Consider the following 12,054-nt stretch of genomic DNA (forward strand, 5'->3'; position numbering starts at 1 on the left):
TGCTCATTCACTTGGGTCACATATTGTAAAACACAGGTGCTTCTTTTCCTCCATCATATGCTAGAGGGTATGCTAAAGCGTCACCTGTTTTTCAAATGGAGCTAAATGCTCTGGGGCAGGCTGCACGGTGCCAAGCAGATAATCATTTTAATCAGCTAACATTTAGATTCGCTCTAAAATTACATTAAAAATGTTCAATAAATAGAAATCATGCAAGAGTGTTTATAACAGAAGGGAGAAGTGGGCACAGTGAAATTATCTTGGAGACAGTGCCATAACGTTCTGCAGAGGCCTCCCATATGGCATTGAGAAAGGTTATTTTATATTTAACTGTGCAGTCATGAAAAGCTCTTGCAGCCTGTTTCACAGTGAAGTTAACAGACGCAAATCCCTCTGAGGCTCAGGGGAGAGTTAAGAGTGCAAGGTGAATTTTCATTAAGATTTTGGAGTCTGAGAATCAGTATGGTGTTAGTGCAGTGGCTTTCAAGCTGTTTTCTTAGCGAGCCCTTAGAAAGGAATGAGGACTTATTGGCCAAGATGACTCTCCTTCTTGACTGTGTTTATTTACATGCAGTGTGACCCTGTGCCCAAAGCAGCTGCCAACCAACACCCACTTGTTATAGATACAAATGGATCTTCTCAATTTTGTACCCCCTTGGCTCAGCGCCCTGGGCAGGGGAACCGCCTGCAACACCCCAAATCCAGTGCTGTTATAGGTAAATGGGCATGTGTGTGTTTTATAAACATGCACACATCCAGTTTGGCTTTCAGTAGAAAACTGGAGCTTGCCTCTACATTCACAGGCATGAAATGGCCCAATGGTTGTGTATCCAGTAAACTTTTGCAATAATAAACTTCAAAAGGCCTGTACTGTATATATATATATTAAAAAGCAAAATAGTTTATTCGTCTTCTTTACAAACAGGAGATCACTCCTATAGCCTTGGGAAAAAAGTCAGTTTTAATCGGTTTTAATTAGCTCTTAATTAGTTGAAAATAGGCATGCATGCAAATTAGCTCTCTATTTTCTGGTATTCTCTGTCGAACTGTGCCCCTTTCAAGGTTGTCTCTGGAATCGCAAAGATTAGAGAAGCGTGAATTCAGTCTGAAATTCCATTGACCTTATTTCTGTTATGATGCTCAAGGGATTCCCAGCATAGTGTCTGTGGGCACCAGCGCATTCACTAGCATGTCTTCTGGTGCCTGTGAAAGGGCTCAGTAAACATCCCCTCAAAAATCCACAATGCATGAGAGACTGTTCACTTTTCCTGCTATGTCGTTCCTCTTTGCACTGGCTTCCACCTTCCTGACAATGAACATCTCCCCCCTAAACAGGCCCACATTTCAGGGTCGGATGCCTACTCCCTCATCTATTCTGAACAGAGGAAAAGTGCAAATGGCTTCTCTCTGTGAGCGAATGTGGTGGAAGCTGATGTAGCTGCCTGCATTCCTTTGTGGTCTTGTCTTTCCCTGCTCTCTGCACTTCTGGATGTGGCAGCCACTATGCCTTTCTCTTACGGTTGCCCTTTTGTGACTGGCGCTTATAGAAGTCTCTTGAAGTTCCAGATGTGCCCAATAGCCCCCCAAAGTGGGAGACCCCTGCATTGCACCACCCTGCCTCTCTGTATAGCATCTTGCTGGCCAAAGCTTGAAAGAGGATGTCGAGTCAGGTGGACCCAGGGTCTCATCCTGCTGGGTTGCTAATTGTTATCCCTTCTCCTTTCCTCCCATTTGCTCCCCTGCTTTGTATGACTGACTGCAGAAACAGAGGGATGAGGACTCGCCTGGGATGTCTGTCTCACAAATCGGACTCGTGCAGCGACTTCACGGCTATCCTTCCAGACAAACCCAACCGGGCTTTAAAGTGAGTAGTGGTGAGGCAATCCACCTCCTTCCTTTTCCGTGTTGTTCTACGTTTTCCTTTGCAGTGATTTTATAAATCCTTCCACCCTCAATACCTGCACCTGGGAGCATGGATTTCAAACCTGTAAGAAAATGAATTGTACAGGTTTTGTGCTGAAGGACTAAGTGAGCCCGAATCTTCATGGATTGCCTTCTTCTACTGGAACCAACTTAAATCCATACAACAATAATTGAAACCCCTTTATGAAATAATACAGGGGTCAGCAAACTTTTTCAGCAGTGGGCCGGTCCACTGTCCCTCAGACCTTGTGGGGGGCTGGACTATATTTTTTGGGGGGGGGGGAATGAACAAATTCCTATGCCCCACAAATAACCCAGAGATGTATTTTAAATAAAAGGACACATTCTACTCATATAGAAACACGCTGATTCCCGGACCGTCCGCGGGCCGGATTGAGAAGGTGATTGGATCGCATCCGGCCCCCGCGCCTTAGTTTGCCTACCCATGAATTAGGATGTGCCTCTATTAGAAGTGAGCCACGTACAGCTACAAAACAATATAAATGAGATGCAAACAGTGTAGTGCTTAATTTGAAGTGGACTCTGGAAACCTCTTTCAAAAGACAGTGGCAGTTGTTCAGAGCCTCGACCTCCTTTCATAGAATCATGGAGTTGGAAGAGACCACAAGGGCCATCCAGTCCAACCCCCTGCCAAGCAGAAAAAACCATCAAAGCATTCCTGACAGATGGCTGTCAAGCCTCTGCTTAAAGACCTCCAAAGAAGGAGACTCCACCACACTCCTTGGCAGCAAATTCCACTGTTGAACAGCTCTTACTGTCAGGAAGTTCTTCCGAATGTTTAGGTGGAATCTTCTTTCTTGAAGTTTGAATCCATTGCTCCGTGTCCGCTTCTCTGGAGCAGCAGAAAACAACCTTTCTCCCTCCTCTATATGGCATCCTTTCATATATTTGAACATGGCTATCATATCACCCCTTAACCTTCTCTTCTCCAGGCTAAACATGCCCAGCTCCCTAAGCCGTTGCTCATCAGGTATCGTTTCCAGGCCTTTGACCATTTTGGTTGCCCTCCTCTGGACACATTCTAGCTTGTCAGTATCCTTCTTGAACTGTGGTGCCCAGAACGGGACACAATACTCCAGGTGAGGTCTGACCAGAGCAGAATACAGTGGTACTATTACTTCCCTTGATCTAGATGCTATACTCCTATTGATGCAGCCCAGAATTGCATTGGCTTTTTTAGCTGCTGCATCACACTGCTGACTCATGTCAAGTTTCTGGTCTACCAAGACTCCTAGATCCTTTTCACATGTACTGCTCTCAAGCCAGGTGTCACCCATCCTGTATTTGTGCCTTTCATTTTTTTTGCCCAAGTGAAGTACTTTACATTTCTCCCTGTTAAAATTCATCTTGTTTGCTTTGGCCCAGTTCTCTAATCTGTTAAGGTCATTTTGAAGTGTGATCCTGTCCTCTGGGGTATTAGCCACCCCTCCCAATTTGGTGTCATCTGCAAACTTGATCAGGATGCCCTCAAGCCCATCATCCAAGTCATTGATAAAGATATTGAATAAGACTGGGCCCTGTGGCACCCCACTAGTCACTTCTCTCCAGGATGAGGAGCAGCCATTGATGAGTACCCTTTGGGTTCGGTCAGTCAGCCAGTTACAAATCCATTGAATGGTAGCATTGTCTAGCCCACATTTTACCAGCTTCTTTACAAGAATATCATGGGGCACCTTGTCAAAGACCTTGCTGAAATCAAGATATGCTACATCCACAGCGTTCCCTTCATCTATCAGGCTTGTGACTCTGTAAAAAAATGAGACCATATTAGTCTGACATGACCTACCACTATTTTTCAGAAACCCATGCTGACTTTTAGTGATCACAGCGTTCCTTTCTAGGTGCTCACAGACCGTTTGCTTTATGATCTGCTCTAGAATCTTTCCTGGTATTGACGTAAGGCTGACTGGGCGGTAATTGTTTGGGTCCTCCCTTTCCCCCCTTTTGAATATAGGGACAACATTTGCCTTCCTCCAGTCAGCTGGGACTTTGCCTGTTCTCCAGGAATTCTCAAAGATTACTGCCAGTGGTTCTGAAATCACCTCTGCCAGTTTTTTTAATACTCTTGGATGTAGTTCATCTGGCCCTGGAGACTTGAATACATCTAAACTAGCCAAGTATTCTTGTACTACCGCCTTTCTTATTCTGGGCTGTGTTTCCCCTGCTGAATCATCTGCTCCATATTCTTCAGGTCGGGCATTGTTTTCTTTTTTGGAGAAGACTCAGGCAAAGAAGGCATTGAGGAGATCTGCCCTTTCTCTGTCCCCTGTTCGCATTTCACCATCTTCTCCTCTAAGTGACCCCACTGTTTCCTTGTTCTTCCTTTTGCTACGGACATACCCATAAAAGCCCTTTTTGTTGCTTTTAACCTCTCTAGCAAGCCTGAATTCATTCTGTGCTTTAGCTTTTCTGACTTTGTTTCTACACGTGCTGGCTATTTGTTTGAATTCCTCTCTGGTGGTTTCCCCTTTTCCATTTTTTGTACATATCCCTTTTAAATCTTAACTCAGTTAAAAGTTCTTTAGATAGCCACCCTGGCTTCTTTAGGCACCTTCCATGTTTCCATCTCATTGGTATTGCCTGAAGTTGTGCTTTTAATATCTCCCCTTTAACAAACTCCCAACCATCACGAACTCCCTTCCCTTTTAGTATTGCTGTCCATGGGATCTCACCCAGTGTTTCCCAAAGTTTTCTGAAGTCGGCTTTCTTTGCACAAGTTTTTTAGACCATATAATATTGCAAATTCTGTCAGGTTTTGGGCTGCCTTGGTATACACTCCTCAATCCCCATTTCTCACTTGCAGCAGTGATCACTGACCCTAACTGCCCCCTACTTTGTCACAGGAGATTATCAACAGAAGAAGCTACAAGATGGGCAGATTCTTTTGATGTCCTTCTGTCCCATAAATGTGAGTAGAATTGCATATCTCCTGGAATCTATTCTTTGCCCTCCAACCTTATCAATTTACTAATTATTTAATGACAAGGTTTACTTGTTAACTGCTTTGTAACAGGCCTCCAGTGGGAGTGGGATCCAGTTCTCTTAAGAGCAGTGCTCCCCCCCCCTAAAAATTTTTATTAGGGGCACTCTCATTTTCCTACTCATAGAAATACTGCCTCTCAATGAGGCCAAACTTAAATTCACAAAATGTTTAGGGGTATGCGTACCCCTGCATCCCCCCAGAAAAAAAGCACTGCTTAAGAGGTATCCTGGATTGTACACCTAGATGATTTTCACAATTGGCTTTTCCTTAAATCAACTCTTGTTATGTGAATATAAAGCAAGAAAATAAGTTTGACATTTATTTTGTATTATGTCTCATGCTGGCAACATCTCCAAGTGGCAAAAATTGTGCATCTCAATTGTGCACTTTCAAAGGACTAGCACACCCCAAAAGAAATGAGTGTTGGAAGTGATCTCTCATGTGATGTAGTCCAGTCTCCACTGCTATAGCATCCTTGGTAGGTCACCAACCAGCCTCTGCTTTAAAAACAACCCTAACCAAGGAGTCTCCACCACCACCTTCCGAGGCAAGTGTGTCTTCCACTGTCAAAGCAAATTGTACTTTTAGGATGTTCTTCCCAATCTTTAGTTCAAACCTCCTTTCTTGTACTTTGAACACACTGGATTGGGCCCTACTCTCTGGAGCAGACCTTCTCAACGTTGGGTCCCCAGATGTTGGACTATAACTCCCATCTTACCTTCCAAGTCCCGGACTGCAGAATCCGGGACCGGCAGCCGTGTAACACCGGAAGTTGTGTCGGTGTAACTTCCGGTGTCGCTTTGCCCTTCTATGGGCACCAAAAATGGCCACCGCCGGCTTCAAAAGTATCTTCTACGCATGACCGGAAGTGCGCCGACGCAACTTCCGGTGTCGCCCTGCCCATCTATGGGCACCAAAATGGCCGCCGCTGACACCGGAAGTCGCATCTACGCACTTCCGGTCATGCGTAGAAGATAATTTTGAAGCCGACGGTGGCCATTTTTTGTGCCCATAGAAGGGCAAATCAGAAAGGAAAAAAATGGCCGCCGGCAGGAGAAAATAATGGAGAAAAACGGGAGACGAAGTGATACGGGGGACCACCGGGAAAAGGTAAGTAAAAACGGGGGTTTCCCCGGGAAAATGGGAGACGGCAGCTATGACTTCCATCATTCCTGACCACTGGTCTGGCAAGCTAGGGATGATGTGAGTTGTAGTCCAACAACATCTGGGGACCCAAGATTGAGAAAGGTTGTTCTTCAGCAACAGAAAACAAATTTGCTCCACCATTTACATGGCAGTCCTTCAGATATTTGGAGATGGCTATCATGTCATCTGTTCTGCAAGCGTCTTCATGTAGTGTTAGATCTCTGCATATCTAGGGGGCCAAACTATATGTGACAGTGGCAGCCATATGTGTTAGCTCATGTATCTTGTAAAGTGGAGGGTGGGGAGAAAATTACTGGGTGCTAATTCTGAAAGGCGTTATGGTAAAGGGAGTGGATCCTTCCCCAACTCTCATGCTTTACTTTCCCACACTTTGGATGCCATCTTAGCTCCCTAATTCAGACTGGAGGTAGGATTGACTGGAGATGTCCCTCAGCTAGTTGTGGGGGTTCAGTCTCCATAGGTCCCCTCTGCACCTGCCAAAAGCATGGTTGGTCAGAAAGCTACTGCTGATAGCATTCCTTCTGGCAGCAGCCAGCTTAATCCCCCCCCCAAAGTGTGTCATTATGGGATGGAAGGGCTTTGGATGCAGCAGTGGGTCTGCCGCTCTGTTCCGCCCTACTGCTCACTGGCCAGAGTCAGGATTGCTCTGCCCATCACTCTGAGCGCTTTTCTCCTCAGAATGTGTTCATATCTGGTATGCAGTGGCTCATACGCTGGTAAGGCAGGGGAGGGTTTGGTTCTTCTCACTCTCATGCCCCTTTAGCTATAAAAATTAGATCCACACACCCCTGCCCTGATTTATAGGAGAATAGGGTGAAGATATGTCTAGTTTGGCATTAACTCTGCCCTCCCTTGCATTAGGGCTGAGTGATATATGGCTTTGAACATCGCAATCCATCACCAGCTAAACATTGTGATATACCAATATATCATGATGTCTGAAATAAGGATGGATCTATGTAGAGGCATTGGGTGGTTTTGCAGTTTTCCCCACATTGTGATTTTTGCATAGCACACACACACATATCAGGATATATTGCCAGGTCAGAAATTATAAAACTGATATCACGATATAGATGTCAAACTGGTTTTGGATGATATATTGATATATCACCTAGCCCTACCTTGTATCATGTTTAGTGAAATTCACTGTGTGACAGACATAGCATCACTCTGTGCAAGGAGATTTTCTGTGCCTTTCCAGTTTCACAGCAATTGACAGGACTGGGTGGCTCGCAACATGATGACACCATGATATTCAACCAGTTTTGCAGTCCATTACAGGGGAGAGTTAGAAACAGGGAGATCTTTTTTCACAGCCGTCTCATATCTGCTGTTATATCTGGTGATAATGGGTTTCCTCCTGCAACCTGAGTCTGGTTTTCTGCAACAGTCCCTTCAATTAAAGCTTTAACGATGAGCTTTGGGATTTTTCAAAGCTGCCTAACAAGTTAATTAAAACGAATGGGAATTGGGCATTCAAGTCTCTAATGCAGGCTGCAGATCTCTGCCCACACTGCTCTGTAAGAAAAAGCTACTTATTTCAGTTGTTACACAATATAATTTCTGTTGGGGTGGGGAACCCACAATCTGCAATTTTCATATAAACTTTATATAAAATCCCCAACACCATATAATCAACATGCTTTCTCTCACCTATAACCAATGAATTATCCCAGCTCTAGTCATGAAAATATTATTCTGTTTCACTGACATATCACACTGGGAATGTTCAGATTTCTCCTGATACTGGATATATCCTGTAGCTTTTACCTTTCAGAGCTTGTAGTATGTTGCTCTAACTAGCTGTAGGGATTGTTTCTATATCACGCCTCCTTTCCAAAGCACACCCACAGAATGGAAAGGGTGGGGCCTTGCTGCAGGACAAATGCCCCTGCTGTGTGTTACACACCCTAGTGCAGTCCGGAATGAAATTTTAAAGAAAAGAAAAACAGCTAAAATAGTGGAGTATTGCGCTAGGGGAGGAGGATATGTATGGACTTATTTCCTGAAGCTTTGGAAAGCTGCAACCACAGGGTTAGAGAACCAGTAGTATGATTCCGTCTAAGGCAGCTTCTTACGGCCAGTTTTGAATTTTGCATGACTCCACACTCTCGCAGTAGACTGGTCCAGTGGGACGCATCAGCCACAAATGATTACCATACAAATATCCATTTAAAATGTGTGTAAAAATCCAGAGTGGGAAGCTATGGCGCAGAAAATAGTGACATCACAGCAATAGGGGTCTGTTACAGTGGTACCCAGGTGGCGCTGTGGTTAAACCACTGAGCCTAGGGCTTGCCGATCAGAAGGTCGGCGGTTCGAATCCCTGTGACAGGGTGAGCTCCCTGTTGTGTATTGAGTCAAAGGATTTTATCTCTGTATTATTATTGTCTGTATTTGCATTAGGATAAAGTAACTGCCTTTTGGTTCCAGAGGGTACAGCTACTATTGGTTCATTTAAGCTGCTGTATTTGGATCCTCTGTCTTATTGGTTCCCTCCAAAAGGCAGCACGGTGATTGCCTGATATTGTTCCCTCCAAAATGTATCCCCTTCTAGCTAGTTCCCTGTCCCTATAAATGTAGCCTTCCTGCCCTCACAGTCAGTCTTGTTCACTTAAATAAAGAGCTGTTACTAGAGAACTGTCTCCAGCATGTTTTGTCAAGAGAGCTGAAATCACAAACCCCACGTCACAACAACTGGCGACGAAGGTGGGATCCGGAATGCTGAGGAGCGGTTAAACACAACCCTGCCTCAGAGTCCGGATTGCAGCTGAGAACAAGACTCACTGGCCAGCTGAGAAGACGACCCTGCCCGCTAGGACAATGGAGAGTCCAAGGGTATTGGAGCCCTTCCAGCCATCAGAACCCCACACCTGGGAAGACTACGTCGAACGCTTCGAGTTCTTCGCAGTGGCTCAAGGGATCACCGATGCCAGCAAAAGAAGGGCCACATTCCTGAGCTACTGTGGGCCCGAGACCTTCAAGCTAGCCAAGGCATTACTTGCTCCAGCGAAGCTGAGTGAGACATCTCTCCAAGATATTCTGGCCTGCCTAACAAGCCACTTGGCGCCTACTGAGACCAAGATGGCCCGGCGGATGGAGTTCCATAAGAGGCAGCAGCATGCTGGGGAGTCTGTATCCGCATTTCTGGCTGAACTCCGGAAGCTCGCTCAGCACTGCGGCTTCCAAAATCTGGAAGAGACTCTCCTGGATCGGTTTATTGGTGGTCTGAGCAGCAAGAAAGCCAGAAGACGCATCGTGGCTAAAGAAGAGGTTACCCTTGCTTCAGCCTTGAAGGAGGCCACCGCCATGGAGAATTATGAAAGAGAGGAGCTTGATGCCAGTCGCAAGGCCACTAAGCCACAGATAGAAGTTGCGCATGCCATGGACGAGCTAGAGGCTACTCCGAGCCAGAGCCCAGTCCGTGGGGTCGAGTTGGTGCGTCAGGCCTGCACAGTGCACAAAGATCGCGGAGGCAGTTGCCCAGGTTGTGGTGGAAACCATGGGCGGAAGAGTTGTCGTTTCAGGGATGCTATGTGCCGGATGTGCGGGAAGACAGGTCACATCGCAAGGGTCTGTAGATCGGCGGCGTCAGGAGCAACAGGAGCACCTATACTGGAGCATCGCAGACCGCCCACAGCAACTCATTTTCGAAAGGACTGCCACTACATAACGGAGATCAACGGGAGGGCCGTGCAGTTTCCAGCGCAAGGCAAGGCACACGTCAAGGTGAAGATTGAGGGTCAGCAGTGCGACATGGAGGTGGACTCTGGATCTGCATTCACCATTGTGTCGGACCAGACCGCGAAGACATTCTTCTCCAGGGGTAAGTTGCCCCCTCTGGAGCCCTTCCCGGCAACCTTGCAGTCGTACTCAGCAGGCCGCATCCATGTTATGGGAATGTGTGCCGTGAGAGTACAGTTCCGGGACAAACAGGCTGTACTCAAACTGGTGATTGCGAAGGGCAGTCGCCCCAGTCTCCTGGGCACTGACTGGTTCCCCGCCCTGGGACTGAGTATCTCAGGGCTTAATTCAATCCAAACCTGCCCTGAGATGAGTGAGACATTATGCAAGGAATTTGCTGGTCTCTTTAATGGAAAACTGGGTTGTTATAAAGGGCCCCCAGTTGACTTCGAGTTGGACCCCGGGGTGGCCCCAATCCGACTCAAACCAAGGCGAGTGCCATTTGCACTGCAACCCAAGATCGAGGCAGAGCTGGATAAATTGGTCAAGCAAGGAGTTCTCTCACCCGTGGACTCTGCTAAGTGGGAGACTCCAATCGTCACGCCCCTTAAAGCAAATGGGGAAGTCAGAATATGTGCAGATTACAAATGTACTATCAATAAGGCACTCAGGGGAAACTCATACCCCATTCCAGTCGTATCACATCTGTTGGCTAAACTGGCTGGGGGCAAGGTGTTCGCCAAAATTGACCTGGCACAAGCTTACCAACAGCTGCCAGTAACCCCAAAATCAGCGGAAGCACAGACTATTGTCACACATAAAGGGGCGTTCAGAGTTAACAGATTACAGTTCGGAGTTTGTGTGGCCCCAGGGATTTTTCAAGGGCTCATGGAACGCCTGTTAAGAGGTCTGCCGGGGGTCTTGCCATTTTTTGATGATGTTTTGATTGCTGGAAAAGACCCACAGGAACTGGTTGCGCGTGTCCGTGCAGTGTTGCTCAAGTTCAAGGAGGTGGGGTTGCAACTGAAAAAAGAAAAATGCAGTTTTGGGGTGCCAACTGTGGATTTCTTGGGGTTTAAAATTGATGCATCAGGCATCCACCCCACAGATGCTAAGATTAAGGCCATCATCGAGGCACCACGACCACAGAACAAGACGGAGTTGCAGTCATTCCTGGGACTTATTAACTTTTATCATTCATTCTTACTTCTGAAGAAGTGTGCATGCACACGAAAGCTCATACCAAAATAAAAACTTAGTTGGTCTTTAAGGTGCTACTGAAGGAATTTTTTTATTTTACATTCTTACCCCCAGAAAGCTTCGGTAGCTGAACCATTACATAGACTTTTGCAGAAAAAGAATGTGTGGCGCTGCAGAAGGCTTTTGACTCCTTGCGAGAAATGCTGAGTAGCAGGAGCGTCCTTGCTCATTATGATGAGTCGAAGCCGCTGGTCCTGGCATGTGATGCCTCTCAATACGGCCTGGGGGCTGTGCTGAGTCATAGGGAACCGGATGGGTCGGAAAAGCCCATCTCTTTCTATTCCCGTACGTTGTCACCCACGGAGCGCAACTATGCTCAAATTGATAAAGAGGCACTAGCAATTGTGTCAGGAATCAAAAGGTTCTATGATTATTTGTACGGTCGCCATTTCTCCATTGAAACGGACCACAAACCACTGTTAGGGTTGTTCAACCCAAACAAACAAACGCCACAAATTCTCTCCCCCAGAATGTTGCGTTGGTCAATATTCCTGAATGGGTTCCAGTACACCTTGACCCATGTGCCGGGGAAACAGTTGTGCCACGCTGATGCGCTGAGTCGATTGCCCCTTCCTGGCGGGAGCAATGAGGATCCTGCTCCGGCGGAGCACATTATGATGCTAGAAACACTTCCTGGGGCTCCTGTAACAGCTACTGATATAGCTGAGAAAACGAGGAAAGATGCTGTTCTCTCCCGTGTGCTCACTTGGGTGGGGAGGGGGTGGCCAGGTGGTCCGCATGAAGAAAAATTCAGGCCTTATGCGACAAGGCAGCACGAATTGTCCATGCATAAGGGTTGTCTCCTATGGGGAGATAGGGTGATCATCCCAGCACCACTGAGAAACAGGGTTCTTGAGACGCTTCACATGGGACACCCGGGAATGGTCAGGATGAAGTCGCTAGCCCGATGTTATGTGTGGTGGCCTGGAATGGACCAGAACATAGAACAATGGGTACGAACATGCAAGGCATGCCAAGAGGTGCGGCCAGAAGTGGCCAGAGCACCAGTCCAC

The 12,054-nt window shown here is 46.6% G+C and overlaps 1 protein-coding gene across 1 annotated transcript in view; it reads left to right on the forward strand.

Moving 5' to 3' along the window:
• Window positions 1–12,054, forward strand: part of RGS8 (regulator of G protein signaling 8) — a 34,934-nt gene that overhangs the window by 7,499 nt on the left and 15,381 nt on the right. The window contains exons 3-4 of the mRNA XM_088673574.1: window positions 1,763–1,864; window positions 4,788–4,852. Coding sequence (XP_088529700.1) covers window positions 1,763–1,864; window positions 4,788–4,852 — 167 coding nt within the window. The remainder of the gene's footprint in view (window positions 1–1,762; window positions 1,865–4,787; window positions 4,853–12,054) is intronic.

Source organism: Zootoca vivipara, chromosome 7 (genome assembly GCF_965207765.1).
Source record: "Zootoca vivipara chromosome 7, rZooViv2.hap1.1, whole genome shotgun sequence".
Taxonomy (NCBI): Eukaryota; Metazoa; Chordata; class Lepidosauria; order Squamata; family Lacertidae; genus Zootoca; species Zootoca vivipara.